Source organism: Achroia grisella, unplaced genomic scaffold (genome assembly GCF_030625045.1).
Source record: "Achroia grisella isolate CSIRO2021 unplaced genomic scaffold, CSIRO_AGI_Agris_v1 utg4223, whole genome shotgun sequence".
In the NCBI taxonomy this organism is placed as follows: Eukaryota; Metazoa; Arthropoda; class Insecta; order Lepidoptera; family Pyralidae; genus Achroia; species Achroia grisella.
In genome coordinates, this window is record NW_026712852.1 from 376,885 (window position 1) to 400,789 (window position 23,905).

At 32.3% G+C, this 23,905-nt stretch overlaps 2 protein-coding genes across 2 annotated transcripts; one reads left to right on the forward strand and one right to left on the reverse strand.

The window, feature by feature from the left end:
* Positions 1-843: 843 nt before the first annotated feature.
* On the forward strand, positions 844-11,626 carry LOC131844861 (TATA box-binding protein-like 1). The gene is made up of 4 exons (XM_059193840.1): positions 844-1,262; positions 5,016-5,614; positions 10,061-10,155; positions 10,889-11,626. The coding sequence occupies exons 2-4, from the start codon at positions 5,031-5,033 to the stop codon at positions 11,113-11,115; spliced, it is 906 nt and encodes a 301-aa protein (XP_059049823.1). The 5' UTR covers positions 844-1,262; positions 5,016-5,030; the 3' UTR covers positions 11,116-11,626.
* Positions 11,627-12,604: 978 nt separating this feature from the next.
* Positions 12,605-22,571, reverse strand: LOC131844895 (cytosolic carboxypeptidase 6-like). The gene is made up of 12 exons (XM_059193880.1): positions 22,490-22,571; positions 18,429-18,676; positions 18,001-18,095; positions 17,495-17,711; positions 16,585-16,759; positions 16,365-16,432; positions 16,106-16,264; positions 15,397-15,488; positions 14,360-14,574; positions 13,922-14,066; positions 13,317-13,522; positions 12,605-12,818 (listed from the first exon to the last, which is right to left on the reverse strand). The coding sequence occupies exons 1-12, from the start codon at positions 22,494-22,496 to the stop codon at positions 12,649-12,651; spliced, it is 1,797 nt and encodes a 598-aa protein (XP_059049863.1). The 5' UTR covers positions 22,497-22,571; the 3' UTR covers positions 12,605-12,648.
* Between the last annotated feature and the right edge of the window lie 1,334 nt (positions 22,572-23,905).

The window sequence follows — 23,905 nt, forward strand, 5'->3', positions numbered from 1 at the left end:
TGAGTTGTTCTTCATATTCATTACTTATTGTACAAGTGAACGATAACGAAATGCAAATAATGGCATTAATTATTTTACTTAGATAGGATAGAAATTTTGAATACAATCTATATTTGTTTTACGTAAAAAAATATTAAGACATATGAAACAAGCTATTTTTTTTTACTTTTGTTGCTAGACTGTACCTATTCCTTCATCATTTTCAAGATATTATCAAAAAGTATATGACCCGAACAAAGAAAGGGTATTTTATTCTAATGAAGTATAATGTGTGACTATAAAACACCTTTTTATATTTCCCTCCACAACCGTTGCTATCTTCATATGATAAATTTTCAATTACTTCATCGTTTTTCATTCATTTCTCAAAGGAATGATGAAATGTAATAGTGATGGTGTTACCAGCGTAACATAACCAACAACATCATTCCATTCCTACGAAAATGAATGATTAGCATTATGAGAACATTAGGTATAATGAAATAAAATTAAAATATACAAATTTTATCTCGATAAAGCGAATAGTTCAAAAATATACATATTAAAAATAATGTAGTCCATGTCCAATTAGAACGTGACTTATTTAAAAATATTAAAAAAAAAAATTGCAATATCCAGATTAAAAAATTAGTCGACCAAAACACAAAATTCTTTGAATCGTAAAAATACTAGTAATTCTCAATTAAATACATTTATTCATACAATCAACAATATTTTTTGTAACGCTGTATGACCTAGAAACCTTTGCCTGTCTATATGGCAAATAGAAAAACAACTAACCATTTTGATATATATTCAATGATATATATTCGTTGTCGTTGATTTGGGCCTTTGGCCTCATCACTTGTTCAAATATGAAGAAGTTTAAAAGTAGACTAGGCTGTACGGTCTAAGGATCTTTGCCTGTTCCATCACTGAAAAGGAGATGGACGAACATGGGAAAAAAAAAAATGTCGTTGATTTGTCTGTGAATTCTGTTCCGATTCTGAATTTCTGAATTGTCCCGAATGAAACATGGCGGTGCAAGGCAGTATGTCTACAAGTTTTTAATTTTTGCAATGAGTTAAGGAATTGCAAAATACTGACTGTATTTTTACTTTTTTAATTGAGTTTGTGATTTATTTATCATTGATTAATATAGTGAAAGCTTAATCCCTCGTTAGGGATCTATTAATTGGACTGCAAGTTTTGCCATGAAAATTTTAACGTCGTTGCTGGTATAAAAATAATTATTGTGACTAATACGAAGGATACTAAACCAGGTAAAAAACATTCAATGAATTCTTACTTTAACACTTTATATCAAAAATACTTTTGCATAATCCCACAGAGACTTATAAAGGGAACACAGTTCACAGTAGGTAGTTATGCCCCATTTTGGATGAAGTCCTTTCTGGTGTTAATTTACTCGTTTGTAATTGTTATATGAAATCTTATAGAATAATTATTTATTCTTGTAATATTTTATAATTTATTAAGATTACCAATGACTTTAATTACTCGATTTGTAAGTCAAAAAAGATATTTCTTTGTGCACAATCACGTGTGGTTCAGGTCGTTATGGGGTCAACAACTGGTAGCACGAATGTAATTATATTACTGCTAAAACAGTAGGATCATAGTTATTTTAGAGGAAATTGTATTTTGAGTAAGAATTGCTTATCATATGGAACTTACTTAATGTATGCATCTTAATACGTTAGGTAAGTTTTGCAAGAAAAAATAATAGTAATAATGGATCGATTTTATATTGGGCATGTGCAATGTGCAAGTCCAGACAATGTCTGTCAAGTAAGGCGTAGTTAACAAGGTGTGAACAGGTAGTCTGAGAAGAAAGGGAGGGGCGCGGCTGAGGTGCGGGATGGAGGGTTCGTCTGGCAGTCAGCTGTGCCGAGTGTCATGTGCGCGACGCCATGGGAACAGCCCTAAATTTTGCCACTCCATTAAATTATGTGAAATTTGATTCCATAGCGTAGCAATGTTTTAAAGACATCTTTTATCCTGTGCCAGATATTTTCTTCAAAAAAGAACAGAAGTTATTGAAATTTTTCTTTTGTCCCACTACTACTAATTTATCTATATTTTAGACATATACCAAGTGAGAATATAATAGACATATACAAGAAAGCTTATGAAATAGGTAATTTTCATAAATTGTTGTTCAATGATGTCTTCCATTTTTAAGTGTACTCTAAAATTAGCATCCCATGGAAAGCACATATTTTATTTACTCAACATATTTTTTTATCTGATTTTGTAATTTAAAATAATGCTAGCATTAAATTATTAATGACATATTGTAATTGTTCTTACATAATTAACAGTAAACTTTTTTGTTCTATCTATTGTTAATTTTATACACTGGGACTTTTAAAAACTACACACCCAAATTCTTTATTAAAATTAACCACTTATAGGAAACCAGAATGTTGAGATGTAAATTTTCCATTTTATATTCTTCTGCATACTTAACAATAGTTACAAATACTCTTTAATTGTCAACTACAAATTGTATGAAATTATAATACATCAGTGAATTTAAAATATAACAATTGAGAAACACTTACTAGTACATATATGTTTTTGTCAATGTACTGATATTAATTTATTAATGTTTGTAAATCTGGACATTAATGATGTATGTATTAACATAATTGAGTAATAATAATAATCATCTCAGGCCAATTCACACAGTGCCATGTAGACCCAAGTTAGCTAAAGCTTGTGTTACGGCTACTAGACAACTGATACAAGTACATTGATTTTTTTCCTAAATAGATACTTATTATACTTAGAAAATACCTAGACCGATACAAATAATCATACTCATGAATTCAAATGTTTGTGTTGTGCGAGGAATTGAAACCACAACCATCGGAAGGAAGGTGGGGTGTTAAACTGCTAATCCACAGAGGCCATCATAAATCAGTAAATCTGTACATACATTACTAAATAGTGTTAGGGAATGTACACATTGCAACAGTAATTATGTATGGGGTGCAGTGTAACATGTTTTCATTGTTTCATGAGTTTGTTTAGTTAGCTCTGACCATTGTTGTGCAATCAACAATTTTCAATAAAGTTCTCTTTATGGTTTTTGCTTGTAAAGATAACAGGAACTCTCAATGTTATTTACTTTGAGTATTTTAATCACTGATATTTGAGTGTGAGTCATTTCCTACTGTATTTTGATTGAGGTATAATTGCTATTTCCTTTTATTAATCTCATATATTACAAAAATAAATAATAATACCTTTTATTTTATGGTTCTTCAATTTAATTTTTATTTTTAATTTAGAATAGTTAATTAAAATAATTTCTTAATTATATTCAGTTACCTACTGTATATTACTGTAAAGTAATGGTTACTTTTTAAGCTTTTAGAATCCTCTTATGACATTGGCTCTATCTCTTCCATATGTTCTTTATTTAGTAATCTTGTTCCACATTGGAGCTTTTAATTTTTTTTTAATGCAGATATGGAATGAAAACAGTTAGTTTATATTCCATTCCCTAATGGTAAATAGCCTTCACATCCTCATATGATGGCCATGGTACCAATCATCTGTTGCCATTCTAGGGGATGAGTTCATATGCCTGCTCTATAATGTTACTGTTTTTTTAAGATAAGATGGCCAATTGAAGCATGATACATAATTTATCATGCTTCAGTTAAAGAGGTTCACCATTTAATCAGTTTATCAACTCACTATGATGTAGTTTTTTTCACCTGTAGTATTTATTATCAACCCTGATGATCTGTTACATGTTCTCTCCATGTTCATTTTACTTTTAATTCTTCTGTCAGTCTAGCTCTATATAACTGTTATTTAGTTTGGGTTAAATGTCTTTATAGTGTTCTTGTGGATCCTATTGATTTACAAGACTCATATTATATCCATTTCTCTACTGAGGATGTTCTAAAAATCTGTTTGTGTCAAAGTCTTTATCTATTTCAGTTACGAAGCAGCTTTTTAAAGCTGTATTTTAGTTGAAGCATTGTTATAAAGCAGTGAAATTACAGGAAATGAGACATGACATTTAATTCTTCTGGAATCGCAACACATAAATGGTACCACAGTCTGTTGACTGTCAGTTTCTTTGCAATATCAATTACACAAAAATAATGCTTATAATACAAGTGTTTACTTTTTTATTTATTGTATCTGATGAAGGTAATGAAAAATGGAAAATTAACCTTAATTCATTTTATAAGTTTTTTGTAATATAATTAACTTGTAAAAACATGTAAAATACATGTATTTAATAGTCAAATACATTCAATATATTGTTCTTTTGAACCTAATTTTAATAAAATTTGCCTTTGATACCTGTTACCATATTCCATCAGTTTTTCTGACACTCCATTATTTATTATCCCTTTACAACTATGCATATAAATATCTAACTACACATATTTCATACTTAGTGTGGCATTTTGAATGATAATATTTAAATATACACAATAGAAAATATTGTCTTTTAAAAAGACATTAATTAATTGCATAATTGTTACTTTATTTTAGATATGAAATCATGCATTCTTATATGAATGACTAGCAAACATCAAGATATATTTAAATGATTATTACCTATGCCGAGACATCGTTTGCGTGACTGGGATGAACAAACCTTATCAACAAACAATATCCTTTGCGTTGTCAAATACAATTTATACTTATACCAATTTCACAGTTATTGCAACCCTTAGGACCCTGAGAGATAATAAACAAATACATTTTGTTTCTAAGAATATTTGTGGACTCATTTAAAGGATTAGATAAAATGAACACAATTTACATAATCAATATTCTGCTTAATATAAGAATATGTTTATCCATTAGAACCTGTTTAGAAATTGTTTCTTAATATATCTCTGCTTTTAGATAGGCATTTATTAAAACAGACAGGTTTCTATTTTTATTGTGGTAATTAATTCCAATAACATTAGTTATCAGAATAAAAAAAACTGTCATAACAATCACTCAACATTATATACTGTTTCTAATTTCAGCACGCCGTGGTGGTCATGGCTACGCTCATCCAAGAGAATGGCATCAAGGAGCTGAGCAAAGGCAACCACGGGGTAGTGTCCAATCACGGCATATCCGCACACGGTGTCCCTAGTCATATGGTGCCAGACCATGAGTACTGTGAGGCGGGCACTGCTCCCGGGGCTCAGCAGCCCTGCACCGAAGTTACCGAGGCGACGCCAGCGCCCCCTCCAGCCGAGGAAGAGGAAGAGACGCCTGAAATAGATATCATGATAAACAATGTCGTGTGTAGTTTTAGTGTTAAGTGTCATCTGAATCTGAGACAGATTGCATTGAACGGTGTTAACGTTGAGTTCCGCCGCGAGAACGGCATGGTGACGATGAAATTGCGACGTCCGTATACTACCGCATCGATTTGGTCGTCCGGTCGGGTGACGTGTACCGGGGCCACCAGCGAGGACCAAGCGAAGGTAGCCGCGCGTCGGTACGCTCGTGCACTACAGAAACTTGGCTTCCAAGTTCGCTTTCAGAATTTCCGTGTAGTCAATGTATTAGGCACATGTAGAATGCCCTTCGGTATACGGATCATAGCATTCTCCAATAAATATAAGGAAGCAGAGTGAGTATATTTAGCAATTTTTTGTATTTTTTATGGTCGTGGTAGATATTATTTACAAACCAAATGTATGTACTATATATTTTAAACTACCTTATTCAGAAAAGTGTGTTCAGGTTTGATTCCTCGCACGGTACAAACATTTGTATTCATAGGTATGATTGTTTGTGTCAATCCGTCTGTATGTATTTACAAAAATAATCCAAGTATTTATATCAGTTGTCTGTCTTTATGGCATTGTGTGATTTATCCAGGGGTATTATAATAAGAAATTAAACTCTGGAACCACTGCACCAATTTGTGATTTTTTTTTCTATTTGAAATCTACATTATTCCAGAGTCACAAAGACTATATATTATGTTTAAATATACAAAACTCGCAAAGTATTTGATCTATTGAGCTTTCATACGAAGCCGAGACTAGTCTTAGCGTTATATTTTAAATATTTACAAGGTACAGTGTATTTAAGTATTATCTCTATCAAGTATATAGTGCACATAAAAGTTGCGCTTAGTTTGCAACTAGGTGGCGCCGTGAGATTGTGTCAGCGAAATGAATGATTATTCTTAGATACAGTTACAGACACCATGATAAAGCATTATGCTTTGTCACATCGTTGTTATTCCGAAAATAGTTTCATCTAAATAGATACTATTTTTTTCCAACAAAGATTAAATTTCTTCATTCAGTGTTTTGTTCGAATGTGAGCTACCAATTTAGAATAAAAACTTGCAAGATTAAATCTAAGTAATAATAGACAGTCCATTGTCTTATTTGACTTTATGAAATTTAAGGTTGTTTACCTTTGACTACATCTTGTTGAAAGAATAGAAATAAATTAAATAGGTATAAGTAAAATTTTGTGTATACTTTAATGATTTCTTCTCTTATTGCCTTACATGTATTTTTTTGTCAAAAATATATTCTTTAGTGATGACTTATCTCGATTTTGTACGGGTGTACATTCATATAATATGTATTCATTATGCCAATGAACCTTCCGGTATGAAATTAACACAATAATAATAAGTAACCCTGGATAATTCACAGAGCACCCATCTAGTAATAAAATATTCTAAACTAAGCAGAGCTTGTCTTATGGGTACTAAACAACTGATATAATTACTTAAAGTATTGTGCCGGGATGGAATCCTTTGCATGTTATTTGGGAGATGTGGAAAAATACACAGCCAAAACTAGCAATTTGATTTTGTAGTTTTTAGACAGACAGGCAGGTAGTATAGGTTTATGTTATAATTAATTAAGAAAATAATCAATATTGTTTATTTATGATTAACATAATGGTAGTGGATGTCGCTAGAGTGGTCTCTAGCGACATCCACTACCATTATGATACCAAGAAATGTTTCGCATCACAACAAATGAAAATTTCTAGATACCAGCAACTTCTAATTATCCTATTTTACTTTTTTTTATTATATTATATACCTAGTATTTTTTAACAATTCACAGAACGTATATATTGTCGTAGATAAAATAGATAGATATAGTATAATTGAGTTCAATGGTGTAGGTATACTGTTTATATATAATAGGAGCATCATTTTGCGATTCTATTTTTATCACATGCAGAAAACTTACTAGTACTATAAACTAAGTACCCGACCCGGCTTCGCCCGGGTGTACATATTATTATATATATAAACCTTCCTCTAGAATCACATCTATTAAAAAAACCGTCAAAATCCGTTGCGTAGTTTTAAAGATTTAAGCACACAGGGACAGAGTGACAGCGACTTTATTTTATATTATGTAATGATAATGCTGATGCAAAAGTACTACTAAACCGATTTCAATGAAATTTGCTACAAAATGGGGGTCTAGACCCTGAGAAAGAACATAGAGTACTTAATAATTCTAAAAAAAAAAAAGTTTATAAGGGGTTGAATGGGGAGATGAAGGGTTGTATAGAAGTATCGTCATTTTTAAAGCTAGAAGCTTGAAAGTTATTTCTAGGTTCTTGATTGAAATATAAAAAAGTGTAAGTTTGTAAAACTATTACCCTTAAATTAAAATAAAATAAGGGATGAAAGTTTGTATGGAAAATCGTCATTTAAGAAACGTAGTAAACCTTTTTTCTTTGCCTTTTTTGGGTTAGATTATTGGAATTTTTTTCTTTATATGGGCAAGGTATGGGCAAGACGCGGACAAAGTCACGAGCCCAACTAGTATATACAGGGGGGAAAGGGATTGTTAGTAATGTGGATTGATAACCCCATTGCTAGCAATGTAACATGTCAGGTCGACCTCCACGCGGTTCCCCCTGGAAACCATCGTGTTAAATTCCTGGTGAATTTAGTCACGATGGGCTAACTGACCTGACCTCATGCTCATCTTATCATCCTCCACTGGTGCCCCACCAGCGTAAATCGTTAGCGCAGGCGAGTGCACCATTCCATTATCATCCACTAAAAAAAAAACTAGTATATACATATTTCAGCATCATTATGGACCGTAGTGATAACGCCGTTTTTTTTCTCAGGGCTACATCTCGCGCTTTTTAGAAATGTTCCAATCGAACGGCGTTGTCAGTACGGGCCGTTTGGGCTGAACCAGGTTATATACTAGCTATGTCCAGGATTTCGTATCTATGCGTAGTATTCAGAATAACAGTAATAATAATAAAAAACATAGTAACATTTAATAAATAACAATTTACACAATGCCTTGAGCTTTTTGTATAGGTACTAGACAACTGATAGAAATACTTTGTAAATACGTACATAATGTAATAGAAAACACCGATATAAATAATCATACTCATGAATACTAATTTTTGCATCCTCGGCGATCGAATCCACAATCATACTAAGTAATGCAGTCTTCTAAATCGCTGTGCCCATCAAGGCCGTCAGTAGGCTTTAACTTTTTTGTTGTAGTGTGAATTTACTTTTTAATGGAATTTTCATTAAAATCATTTGTGTCGTCGAATAGATCACAGCTTACGTATTCTGTATTATAAAAGATGACAATAAACTACGTGTGGTCTAAGTATAGTGTCGCTCTCCTAGTTACCGTTACCGATTTCTGTCGTGTAGGACTGATGTGTGCGTCATTGTTTCGATCTCCGATTAACATTGCTTACATTAGCTAACATAGGCGTAAAGACTTACGCAGGCGAGAGTGACTGCTTAATATATATTTCTAGCATTAAACGATTTTGACGTTCTGCATTTCTGATGTGTTCTGAATCAGCGGACATTATATAAAAGGATGAAAAATTCGATTAAAATGAATTACTTAAAATTAAGTTTATCTGAATAAAGATTAATTTTATTCTATTACGCTAAAACATATAAACGTATTAAAAAATTGCTACATACATTATTCATATCCTAGATCACATGCTGCATGTGAAAACGGTATTCAAAAATATGAGAACGACGCCTTATATGAGTACAAAAATCAATGTACAAATAGCCGAACATTAAACATTTTGTGTTATTAGCAATACCTAGTAGTTGACATTCATGAAGTGTCATTATTTCAAGAAGTACTTTTTATATTAACTTTTTTAAAACCGAGAATCCGTTAAAAGTGTATGTGTTTTATATATACTAGAGAACTGGTATAAAGATATATATATAGTTTTTGTAAATACATACATATATAGAAAACACCCAGACCAATACAAACAATGAATACAAAAGTGTGTAACGTGCGAGGAATCGAACCCTGCGACCACTGGAAGTAAGGCGGTGTGCTAAACCGCTAGACCACAGAGGCTGTTATTATCGTAAACATTTTGTAAGTATTGTACCCTTAATAAGGAACCTATAAAATACTGCGGATTATGTAAAAAATCCCATCATGATTCGTGCTGAGTAACGTTTTTGACTCTAGCCACGACACACGAAATTTAATTCGTATCGTATAAAGTAAAAACGAAATGAAATAAAATTTGTATAAAGTATCGGTATCGGTTAAAGTTCCGTACGGATTCGAAATTAATTTATTTTCTTTTTCTAATCTGTCGTTTTAATGTTGGTGCGGTAGTTTTTTATTTTAATGGATCATAATTGATTGGTGCACTCGTCTGCACTAATGGTTTACGCTTTCAGCGCACCAGTGGAGGATGATAGGATGAACATGAGATCAGATCAATTTGCCCATTGTGATAATTTCACCAGGAATTTATGATGATGTTTTCCAGGAGGAACCGTGGTCCACATTACTAACAATACATTTCCCCCTGCATTTAAGTCTTATAAATAAATTAGCTGACCCGGCAAACGTCCTTAGCCCTATATCCTATATGAGATAGGGCTACCTATTACTTTAGGGCCTATCCATCACAAAATAACCTATTTCCAGACTTACTAAATATACACAATATTTTTTATAAAATTGGTAAAGCCGTTTCGAAGAAGTTCGATAACAAATACTGTGACCTGAAATATATAACAATATTTTAATTTCTGTTCCAGTTATGAACCAGAGCTGCATCCAGGTGTTACATATAAGTTATATAATCCTAAAGCCACGCTGAAGATATTCTCTACAGGTGGTGTTACAATCACAGGTTGGTTTTGTTATTTTGGTTTCTATACTAAACTATATAATTTGATTGGTCGTAATCATAGGTATTATACCTACTAGACCGATTATAAAAATTGTTCGAATGGTAAATTTATTTCAAAGTGACATAGTTTTATTTGTAATTATGTTGTCATATATAAATTTGTTTTTTGTGTTGTTCCTATAATACAATGAAGTACCTTGACGTGTATAGTACATTTTAGTGTCATGTTAAGTTATTGTTTATATATTATTTAAAATCTTGATATTCATTATTCATCCGTCTATTTTCATCGTAATAAAAATAGACTAATGATATAAGCGCAATACGTACAAACTATATAAAGATTTATAATAGAGACTTAACTCATCGTGGCTAATTAGTTTTGCACTCAGATTCATAGATCAAAACTAATCAAAAAAAGGTTGTCATTGAATCTGCCAAACACCGATAACTGACTGAACCAAGAAACGGGGTGGACTGTCCTCCTTTTACATTGAATTTAAATATTCATTTTAAGCTACATACTTCTTAGTAAAACCTAATGTGTGATTATGAATGCATTTTCTTTTTTTTGTGTTTATGTATTTACGTTAAATTATTATAATGAGAAAGTTTATCCGTATTTTATTACTAACAAATGATTCGCATCGTACTAATTCAGTAAACGTGAACGCCAATTAAAAAAAAATATTATTAAGGGTTTAATTTTAAATTGAATTTCGTTCATTTCCAGCCCGTAGTGTAAGCGACGTGCAGTCAGCTGTGGAGCGTATATTCCCGTTGGTGTACGAGTTCCGCAAGCCGCGGACCGCCGCCGACGAGGAGCTGCTGCGTCAGAAGCGAGCCGCGCGCGCTCCTCCGGAACCAGTGGCGGCCGTGGAGCCGGCGCGCCCGCCCGACGACCCCATGCACCTGGTGACGCTGTCCGACGACGACGCGGACGCAGACGCCTGGGAATGACGGCGCCGCGCCGCGCGCTAGCCAGTGACGCCCAGTGACCCGTGCGGGAACGAAACGAACTATGTTTTGGCATAAAGCAATAATTACTATCGGTTGTTAGTACAATCGCGTGTGAATTGTCGGCGAGCTGTTCGGTTCATGCCAAAGATATTTATTAGGGAGGTGCTTCGCGCTAGGCCGCGGCCGCCGCAGCCGCGGCCGCCTCGCCTCCGCGAGTCCTATTGTTTTCGTGATGCTCTTATATGACCTTTAGTGTGAGTAGGTGAAGTCGTTTACGTCTAAACCAAATTTTATCATGAAATATAATACACATGTACAGAGAATAAATCTCTACGACGATACTCAGTCTCGTTTTTCATTTGTTCATTTGCAGTTATGATTGAAAAATTTGTAGTGATAATAGTGTTCAATAAGATTGTTTTAAGAAGAGATGACTGATTGAATGATTAGTTAGATGTTAGTAATTGTAAATATGAAAAAGCTTGGACATTATACATTTAAATAAAAAAAACTTTGTTTCATTGATTCATTATTGTATAACTGTAGGATCTTTCATAAAGTTCCTATATACTAACAGTTTTTTAAATTCCATTAAATGCCTGTATGTTATTCTGATATATTAAACTATATTATTGTAAAGTTTTATTAATATCCATTCAGTAGTTTTTGCGTGAAAGAATATCAAACATCCATCCATACTAACTTGACTTACGCGTTAAGTATTGGTAAGATATTGTTTATATCATGTTAGATGCAAAAGTTCTTATACTCCTCTAACAAATGTTCTAAGTAAAAAACGAAGTAATTTTAAAGAATGCAATTTTATTAAAGTTTGAAAAAGCTTAATGTTATACAAAAGTACATAATACAAATTAATACTTGAGTATTTGTAATGTTTATTTTAAAGCTTAAAATGTCTTAGAAAGTGGTAGGTATACTTTTCATACCAAACACCATCGGCACATTTTGTATTGACCTTGTACATGATGTTAAATCGTACATATTTGCCTGTATATACAAAACTGTTTCTTCAGAGCAATAACATTCTATTTATCATCCAAGTGTTAGAAAGCTTGGAAATAGAGTTAAATTTTGTAACTAGAATACTATAAAGAAATTTGGCACGTATAAGCCATTTAGAACTTATTTTTAATATAAAAATCTTGTCTAAGTTAGTCCTTCGAATTAAATAGGACGTGCAAAAGGTGAAAGAGAAGTGAAGGAAGAAAGTAACTAGCCCATATACTAGCAGTTATTCTCGTAATGTCTACATTATCGGTGACATTTAATATATTTTTATAATTATTTCAGTGCAACGAATTATGTATTGGTAATTTACCCAATAATATTTATTAACTAATATTTTGGCTTTGGTTGTTATAAACCATTTAGAATAATTCATGAATTTCATTGATTTTGAAAATTGATGAATGCATATACTGCTAAAAAGAGTAAACTACATTGTTTAATGGTGCACTTAGCATAGTCAGGTAAACACTGAACCATTCCGTATCCTGTATGAACTGTATGCATTCAAGAATCAGATTCATGCGTATCATATTCGTCACTGGTATATTTTGGGTGCGATGGACGTGGTGGTCTGGCTATTTTGTTTCTGGATTTGTTGAATAAGTTACTAGTTGGAGATCGAATGTAGGCGCTCATATCGACGACAGCAAGCCGGGGAGTTCTAACAGCCGTACCTGAAATGAGAACCTTTAGAATCTAGTTCAGTATAAACAAAACGTAGTGTGTAGATGTGTTCTAGAGTGAAGACCACGAATTGCAAAATGTAGCGTAGTTAGGTGGAGCTACGACATGCGTAGAGTTGCGGGTAAAGATTTGACAAGAAGGGCTGATGATCGTGCCCAGTGAAGTGGCTTGGGAGAGGCCTATGTCCAGTAGTGGACAACAAGTTTTTTGTTTGTTATCATCATCAACATCAGCCATGATTATAACAAAACAAAAAAGTAACTGTAATATTATTCCTGGTTTCCGTGAGTTCTATAAAATGTCTACGCGCTCTGTTCGCAACAAATAAACTACTTTGTAATTAATGTTTTAATCCTTATATAGTCTCACTTTATGTATACTCTTGTTTATTGTTAGTGTTAGTGTGGTTGAATTTCGACTACTGGGCAACAATTAATATAAATAAATAGTACTTATAGTATAGTAGTAGTGTTGCTATTAGTGTATACCAGTAACAAGAGGCAGTATAACGTGAATATCCTGTTCGGCCCGGAGGCGGGCTGGTTGGCCGCCAGTACCGGCGGTGTGCCGCGAATGGCGTGAGTGTGTGAGGCGCGGCGGCAGCGCTCGCAGCGGCGGAGGCGAGGCAGCTGGCAGCGGCGGAGACACCACGCGGGCCGCCAGCACTCGCCGCTCAGGAGACGAACTCTGTGATCTAATTCGACACACCATAATCCAACACATGGTTAGGGCTATGATCATCCTGATGATTTATCAGTATAGTTTTAAATATAAATAAAATAAAACCACAATTAATTTCCGTGATGACTATTTTACATAATACAACAGAACCGATTTCATTCGCAATATTAAGGTTGAATCTAAAAACTCGCATTTTATAAAATTTATGAGAGACTCGAATTGACAGGCCTTTTAGAAGTTTGTTGAAAATTGTAAACCGTAGTTAGATGTATATTTTGATGAACCTTTATGGTAATCATTATAATTAACATACGCTATATCTTATTTAAAAAAGATATTATGTAAATTGTGTAAGTATGATACAGACTAAGTTGAGAGGATCAGCTTGTGTAGAATAACACCTTATTCTAACCTCTCTCGCTCGATGACTGGCCGCCTGCGTCTGCGACGCCCGCGTGACTCCTTTTTCTTTGTGAGGCTGACCCTCGGCGGGATTACACCTGCGTGGCGGTAGTAATCGCATAGAGCCTTCGCCAGAGATCTACCTATTTTGGCATCTGTACATACAGCTAAGTTATATTATTTAAATCATTGTTGTATATATCCACTAACAATTTAATATGTTTCAACTACGAATTGAGACCATAATTATTTTATTTGTTAATGATGTTTTTACCACAAGAGAGTAAGTCAGAAAACAATTAGACACGCAATATTGGCTGGTTAGCTTCGAACTATCACTCAATTTACGACATACAAATCTCAATGTAGGTACTAAACCAATAGGCCACGGTTCCGTTTGTTTTAAAAGCTTCGATTAATTAATTATTTATTAAATGTTAAAGGATACAAGCATCTTCAGTATAATGTACATAGGGTCCTCTGGTAGTGAACCTTCGTCCACCCATCGAAGCCAGCAGAGTGTAGGCGTCCACACTGCCAGTGGGTAGCGTCCGTCGCGCGCTCCCTGTTACCGCTGAGTCTGCGTTGTAGAAACAGGCGTCTGGTCTCCAGGCTTCCACCCAAGCAGCTAGGAATTTAGGCAGCACCGCGTGACGTTCAAACCTTGTAAATAATAATAGTATTTATCACGATTCCCACTACATAGGGCGAGTATACAATATCTTCTTTTATCTACTAATTCCTGTCAGCTGTTCTACCTGAGGTACTCGCAGAGATACAGAGGTAGCTAAGTCTTTGTGTGTGGTGTATAGCGTTTTCTATCGTGATTATCGCATGCCTCGCACTTGTTATTGGAAGTATATTTATTTAAAAGCGCAACACGCAAGCGCTTTCTACTCATGATTAGTCTGCATTCCGAATGAGTGGTAGAATAAAAATATAAAATACTTGAAAGTGATTATAGCAATTTTATTTTAATAAAGAATATTACTATTCTATTTTTATCACCTTATACAATTTTTCTAATAGCTAGAGTTGTAACTTTATGTCCATTGGGTCTTAATACTGTATAACTATTGAATATAGTTTTTGTCTTTTATTTTATTGTTGTCAATAGCTCGATTTGTAAATCCTGGTACCACATGCATTACATAACGCAATATCGTGTTCATGGCTGTAGAAGACTATTACCATTTATAGTTTGATATAACACCCGTTAGTTTGATTGTATGCCATACCAGTTATTTTTAATTTTTTACCAGAATATACCAATATTCTGAAAGTAATCTAATATATTAATTGTCGAATTTGAGCAATTAATATTTTTTATGTAATGTGAATGACCTGCGGGAAGCGTTTTACAGATGAAATAAAGTAAATTGACTAATTTCGATAATTGTATGTACCATTAGCAGAGCTAAGATAACTTATTAACAGTAGTTAGATAATTATGAAGCTCAACGTGATATTGGAGGGAACACTGACCTGTACACATCATCATATGAGTTACCGCGAACAAATACACCCTCATGACTTATATCAGAGTGGATATCTATAATGAAATCCAATTGCACATTCTGCAACAGATTACAAATATAATCGTTGATAACCTCACGAGACAACATAGTAGATATAGCCAGTTTTGCGCACGTGGCAAGAATAACAGAAAAGAAAATATATGTAGTTTGCCTATAACATTCAAAGAAAATGTAAAGAAGGATTTAATTTATTTACTTTATTTATACTTTTTATTGCGCCAGATACCTACAGAAAGTAATATAATGAATTTACATGAACTAATACAAAACACGCAATATTATATTTCTAAGCAATCTCTTCGAGACAATCTTTTTTAAATATAAGTAAAAGCAAAAATGAATATTATATGTAACGTTTATAACATCTTTGTTATGCTATCTATAAGTTTAGCCGAAAAGAAAGGAAAACTAGACATCGATAGTAATAAGAATAATTTTTACAAATTTAATATTCTGCATGCTTACAATTATTACAGTTTGGAATTACAATTAAATAAATATAAATCTGCAATATTTAGAAGTTGTACAAAATGTTGGCCAAAGAAGCCCCTTTTTACGAGCAAAGCATGAATTAATCATGACATTGCAGTCAAAAACAAATAATTTTTAGTCTCTACAGTATTGAGAAGTAAAATATTAAACATTGGTATCCAAACCTTCTCTGATGTGAGTTTTTTTACAAGTTCCTTAATAGGGATGAGTGCAGGGTGCGAGAATGTCGTGGGTCGGTGCCAGCATCGATTGAGGTCCGAACCAAACAGATCTGATCTCTGATTGCCGAGGAACACGCCGTCCGGGTTTAACATCGGAACTACCTAGACACCATAGGATAGAGTATAGGGACTTAAATGTAAATTGTGAAAAAATATTTGTAATATACAATTTTATAATCATAAACATTAAAATATATGTAACCTGTAAAACTATGTTATTACGTAAGGCAACTGCCTTCTCTGATGAGCTGACCATATAATCAAGGAATCCTGTAAACAATAAAACTGAATTTATTAAAAATCCTATATACCTGCCTAAATTGATTTATTTAATACCTTGTATTGTTTTATATTTCATAGAAATGATAGTCAGCTAGAAGACCCATAACACAGGGAAACTTAGTATGACTCATCCTTCATACCTTGACATATGAATGAAGTAGGCTGCTCCCCACCGTGTGTTCTAGATAATATAAGTACAGCACGTTTCTTAGCATCAGTTACTTTACTCTTCGTTACGTGTTCCTCTTTTAGTTCTCTCTCCTTCTCTTTGAAGTCAAAATTTCCGATTGTAATGAGTTCGATACGACGTTTTTGCTTAAAGGAAATGATAATCAATATTCAATATAGATATGTACATCCACATAATCATATTATTATGGAAATGTAAATAAAAAAAAATTCCAAACAATTAAGTTCTTCTAACGTGTCTTTACATGAATACTCTATAAATATAGGTAAATAATTAAAAGATGTAACAACGCCTTATCGTTCCTACCTACCTATTATTAGGCAAAGGTATAAGGAATTCTTAGACAAAACTTAGTCTACTATTACCACGTTTTATTAGGCTTGGTGCAGGGTGTTTTATATTTTTGTTTTATTACACCAATGTGCTGTTTATTTCTTTAGTTGCCTCTTACGACACTATTGGGATGTAATAGAGTTAAATTTTATTCTTACTCAAATAAGAGTCGTGTAGTTTACTACTTAGGTACTATTACTGATTTTAGCAGCTATCCGTACTAACTCAATACAGGAATTAAATTTGGGTTTCCATTAAAATTACCTTCTGATTTATCGATACTTCATCCTCTCATTGTTACCATTCCAACACTAATACTGAGATCTATGAATGTAACAATTCATTCATTTCTACTTATAGTTTCATCTCATGTTTTTAAAATGGTGTGGTATCTACTACTACATAATATTACTTGTGGGTATACCCAAATTCTTATAAATTAAGTAGGACATATATGAACTGCATATAAATTTAATTACCACAGTCGCAAAAGTTATCAGTAACTAAGTAAATGTTAAAAACTTTACCGTGGATTGGGCTATGCTTTCCCTAGTGGCGAAACCTTGAGCCTTCTTTTCCCATAATGTTAGATGTCTCTGTAGTCTCGAATAAGAATAGGGCGCTGCAGACACAAACTGATAAATATCCTCTTCTCGATCGAATGCGAACGCGATGCTGAGAATCTTGCGTCCCCGATGGACCAGCGATCGATGGTAAAATAGCAATCGTCTGGGTAGCCGTTGCCTACATTTATATAACTTGATTATATAGGGTTCTAACATATATTTATTATTTTAGAATCAATTTTAAGTGAAGTTGTAATATAAATTTATTTATGCATTGCTGACTAATAAATTTGGTTTCCTACATAAGGGTATGATTTGTATTTTTAATATTTAATAACAATTTAACTGTTCTTATAATAGTTTTAATAAACACTAATTAATTTATTACGTTTGTTTTTTTAATTTAAAATATAAAGTCTAATTATTGTTAGGCTAATTAGTGTTTTTAAAACAGGTTTATTATTTACCATTTTTGTCGCGAAGTCGATCTCACCAGCGGCGTCATATCACTGTTAAATAAAGTATACTCTTTTCCTAAATTTACTATGTTGAATATAACTCTCTGGAAGTAAAACAAGACGTTTAAAACCTTCATAAATGGAAAAATTTAGTCACTGACGGCCTCGTTGGTGTAGCGGTTTACCACAGCGCTTTACTTCCGATCGTCGCGGGTTCGATTCCTTGCACGGTACAAACATTTGTATTCATCAGTATGGTTGTATATATTTGTCTGGGTGTTTCTATGCATATTATGTATATGTTTACAAAAATTGTATCTCAGTATATCTATAAGTTGTCTAGTACCGATAACACAAGATTTGGGTAGTGTGGGAACTAGATAGCGCTGTGTGAATGGTTCAGGCATATTATTATTATTTAAAATACCAAAACCTACCTGATCCTGTTTAACGTTCTCGATAGTGAAATTAAACCAGAATCTACACCTCGGCCTGCACGTGTCAGGTCTAATGAATAGGTCGTACTCTAAATCAGTGATGTAGTCAGCTCTACCTAAGTTACCACATTCGTAGGCCGCATCGAAGCATAACTGTCCGCGTTTGGCCTTACCACTTTGACCAGGAGGCCGCACTATCAGTCGATTCAAGTTGCCTAGACCTCCTTCCCCGTCACTCTCTTCACTATCTACAGATATAAAAGAACAGTATTCCATTATTAATAATATTTATCCAGATTACATCATATTTGAAGCTGGGAATTTACATAATTAAGAACAATTAGCTGCTTATAATAAACAAGCTATTTATTATGTCTAAAAGGTTAGGAGTCCTATATTGTAATAAAAAAATCGTAATTAATTTAAACGAAGTTCTAATGCTTCAAATTGGAGACATAACATTAACTTCCTGTTTGTTTTAACCCAATAAATAAAATGCTGCCAGTATTCTACGTACCTAATATTGTTGCATATTTTTTTGGTTTTACGTTAATATATATTTGAACACTCTTTATACGTAATTTACTTCACGAACCTCTGGTATATTTCAATTGATTTGATTTCATGTAATATATTTATATTAACACGTGAGCTGTAATTAGTTTAATTTAAATACTATTCTTTAAAAAATAAATGTTAAAATCACTATACAATTCTCGAACACACACAGCTCAGCTCACAGTAGATAAATAAAAATTATGTATATTTGACATATTACATATTCTGAAGTCAATATAATAATAATAATAAAAATAATAACATTGTCAGTTATAGAATTATACATTTTTTTTTTATAAAAAGATTTGCAAACTCGGTTATTGCTGGACTTATGTTCAGCGCTGGTTTTCAGTTTACCTATTATGAGAGGTTATTTTTTAATTATGTCTGCATTATACTTATTTGGCTTTTACCATTATATTTCGCCCAATTTACATAATATCCTTTTAAATTATAGCCTATATGTTATTCTGATGTATAAGCTATATTACTGTAAAGTTTCATTGAAATTCGTTCAGTAGTTTTTGCGTGAAAAAATAATAAACAGTCATCCATACTCACAAACTATCGCGTTTATGATATCAGTAAGATTAATGGAGGGCAAACGATTACTTAAACCACCATCACAAACACATTTACAGCATAGATAAATTGGATAATTTATTCATTATATAATAAAAAAAATTATTCATTATATAATTTTTAGGTGATAAATATTTATAGTATTTCGCGGATATTTTACCATCAGGATCCCGATTATATATGCTTGTATGCTCCAACTGGTCGGTATGTGCCGCCATGCCTGTGCACTGGTGTTCTAAGAAACTAACAGTGTACTTAAAATAGATTGAAAGCTAGATTGCCGGCAATTCCTTACCGATAAGTGCGCCAATGTGCAAGGAAAACCGTTTAGTGAAACACGCCACATTGGTTTATTGCCTTATATTTAGTGTTCGATTGAAATACTCGTATCCAATACCTAAGTCTATACTTTATATTATAGGTGTAAGATAATCGCAAACACGTCAATATAAACAACACCTTATTTGTATTTTAAATCGACATGAAATTGATAACGGTTGCCATACATGCAATTCCATAAAAAAATACATGTTTTAATCGATTGGCGGATTGGAATTTTTTCTCCTAATCTTTTGTAATCGCACATGTGATGTATTGTAATTAAAGTGGTTAGTCCATGCAAAAAACTATTAAGTTATATAATACTTATATATAGGTACGAGCTGTTACACGCGACTTTTTCTTCTTCAGCACAATTTTTCCCATCTAGATTTTACTTTGTAATAGAAAATAGCCTATGCTCGTCCTTATATCTCCATAACAAATTTCATTAAGATTATTTCAGCCGTTCATTTGTAAAAAGGTAAAAAAAAAACAGACAGACAGACACACTTTCAAGTTTATAATATGTATAATATATTAGCAAATATATAAAAGTTTGTGTGTGTATGAGTGTATCCAAAAAATTTATATTTGGTGCCTAAGATATTTTAATCTTGTTGGAATTTTTCAATGTATGCATACAATACGCAGATGAGTAAAAGAGTAGGTAACCTATAAAGAACCTACGTGTATTATCTAAAGTAATGATGTAAGTCTAAATAAACTGTCTTTTATTTCTAAAAAAAAACGACGGAAATTTCTTTCTATAGATCAAATAATTAATTATTTTATCTATAAAGAAAGAAATTCCCGTCAGCGTATAACATGGGCATTATATTATTTTAAAATATCTGCAAAAAAAACTTGCAATTAACCAAACAGCGAGAAGCCGGGATGGATCGCTAGTTTATAGTTTATTCTATATATATCGGTTTACTCCATGCCTTACACACCTACTCGTATTTTATGTATGTTTGCATCGGGAACTATTTATTGCATGTTCTGCACTTACGTACCAACGTTCACTATCACGCAAGGGTTCCGTATATTAATTCACCTACATATGTTAGGATTCTAAACATGGTTATAAGTTCGTCCATAGTCACATTGGATTCACATATAGGTGCCTTCTTGTCTCTACTCAACGAAATGTGGATATGTAAATACAATCCTCAAAGACAGAAACAAGGTAAATAAGAAAGTATGTCATTCATTTATTTGTATATATAGAAAACAATAAAAAAAACAGTACCTACTCATCTTAATTCGACTAAAGCGTTTTTAAATTCAAAATCACATGACATAATTAGGTCTGTTCCAATATCAAATAAAATTATGTACCAATTTTTATTTTTGTTTCACTTTGTGGTGATGGAAAAACTGATAACAAATCAACTAATTCCCAGACGGCAGTAGGCTCTCCCCTACCACGTCGGTTCTAAACATACATACACATTACATTTTGTCAATATCAAGAACTGAGTTAACCACAAGGAAAGATTTGAACATTCACACTCAGTTCACATTCAGTGAACTAGAATTAAAACAAGTCTCACCTCCAAATTAATAACAAAGACCAAACAGATATGTTGTTGTTGAATACCACTTCTAAAACTACTTACAATTGTGATCATTTAGTACACGATTACTAATATCGATCAAAATGGCGTCTATAAGTGAGCTATTCAAGTAATCACTGCGATTTAACCGCTTATTATTTAAGTCCAAAATTATAAACCTATTTGATCTACTGTTCTGATTTGTTCTTTTCTTACAAGTTCATTTAATTTGAAAGAAAGTGATAGAACACTATAGTAATTAATATATATATATATCTATATATACGCGGGTTATATGTATTAGTTAGTATGTTAGTATAATAACATGTATGTAGATTGAAATAAGTGATAAAAGGAAATTAAATCATTTATCCCATCTACATTATATGTCGTACCTACCTGGCATACTAGATTCGTACCTTCATTTTGATAATATATCCACCAATGCATAATGCATTGTTTACAAAAATGAAGGTACGAATTCATTGTACCTATTAATTTTCCAATTTCCTATTAGATACATATTTAATTTAAAGAAATAGTGTAATACTAATTAAATAATTGAGCACTTAAACTCCAATTTACCTCTAACCAAGTTCATTAGCATTTATTTGATTAGTGACATTTAAATAATTTATGCACGTTAGTATTAAATTACTATATTTTTATAAACAAATGCAATGTGCATTACTAGTACTACTGATACTGCAACTAAATATGCCTATAACCGATAGAATAAGCATATTCGCAATTATTAAGTATGTTTAGAGGTAGCTACTTATGTACCTATTAATTATTGTAGATTATTTTCACGCTTGTATTTTTATGTGAGAAAAATTATTTTAAACAGTTGTACGTCTCATAAAAATTAACAGTACAAACATGTGTATATATACTAAGGTATTACTACTATATACTAAGTAGTTAGTACTATATACTAAGGGTCAAATTATAGTTATATTTATAGTTTATAAATATAGATGAGCAACCACCTGTTAATAAATGGGTATATATAATATATCATTAATAAAGATTTCTCACCTGACATTTCTTCATAACATATTCACACTTGAAATCACCAATTTTTAAATTAATTTAATATATTTCTCATTATATATAACATTATCATTATTATTTTTAATATATTAAGCTTAAATGCACGACGTGCTACTATTTCGTTTACCTCCAGGAAAAGTGGCCCATTTTGTTGCCACGTAACAGCATAATGCGACATTTTCATCATAATAAAAGCGCAATAAAAACAAAATACAATGATTTGTTTATTTCATTGGGTAATGCCGGTTAGCGGTTGCTAGGATACGTCCGCATTAACTTTAAATCGTGTCAATGGCAACCAGCTTGCCATTTTGGCAGTAAATATAATCAATGTTTTTAATAGGCTACAAGGCTACTTATGCTACGAGGTTGCTACGCAAGTGCCTACGGGGAAATAAGTATTTCAGTTTTAGATAAGTACCACAATTCACGCTTTTATGTATTCACAATGAAAATTAAAATTTTAATAGAGTTTTGGGATGAAGCATTTTATTATTTTATTGCGAGTGTTTTTTTTTAAATGGGGATAATGTGACGGACTGTAACATAAGATCTGTCTTGTCTTTATATTATGACATTTTATGTAAATTTATAATTTAGCAGTTAAAGTAGGTATCTATTATTCAAATAAAACTCCTCAAGCTACGAACATTGTCATTTATTTAATAAAGAATATGTATTATTACAATAATAATATTCTTAAATTCAGGATGCCGCATTCATCTCGAACATTAAACGAAGCTAAACAATAAGTAGTATTTATAAGGAAACAAAGGGGCTGCTGCACATACATCCAAAACCATTCATTTTATATTTACATTTTTTGATCTAATACCCGTAATATATTAAAAAATAATTATAACAAATTATAAAAATCAGACACCTGAGTTGGCGACATGAGATATTTTTATACAATGTTTAACAAATAACTGAAACCATAAAATTATATAAAATATTAAACCCAATAAAAATACATATTTAAATAAAACTATGTAGGAATAATATTTCTCCCTCGTGTATTATTAAGTTTATGAACAACGATTAATTACTGTATACGTATTTTAATGTATTTGTATATAATAAATATTTAGGTATAATTACATGTAAAAGCAATTAGGCACATTTCTTTTATATGCAAAATTAATTTGCTGATGTAACTATCGTACCTACTCCTATAAAACCGATACTTAACATGTATATGTATATGCTCTAAGAATTGTAAAATTTGTTTCTACTTGTACTTTATTTGAATTAACGTTTATATTATTACAGTTTTAATTAATTATTTAAGGACGTGGACATATTACGGCTTTGGCATCTCACTTCAGTCAACTTTGTTCATGACTACAATAACAGTTGCACAAAAACAAAAACAGATGCATTGCAAATTCACAAGTCGCA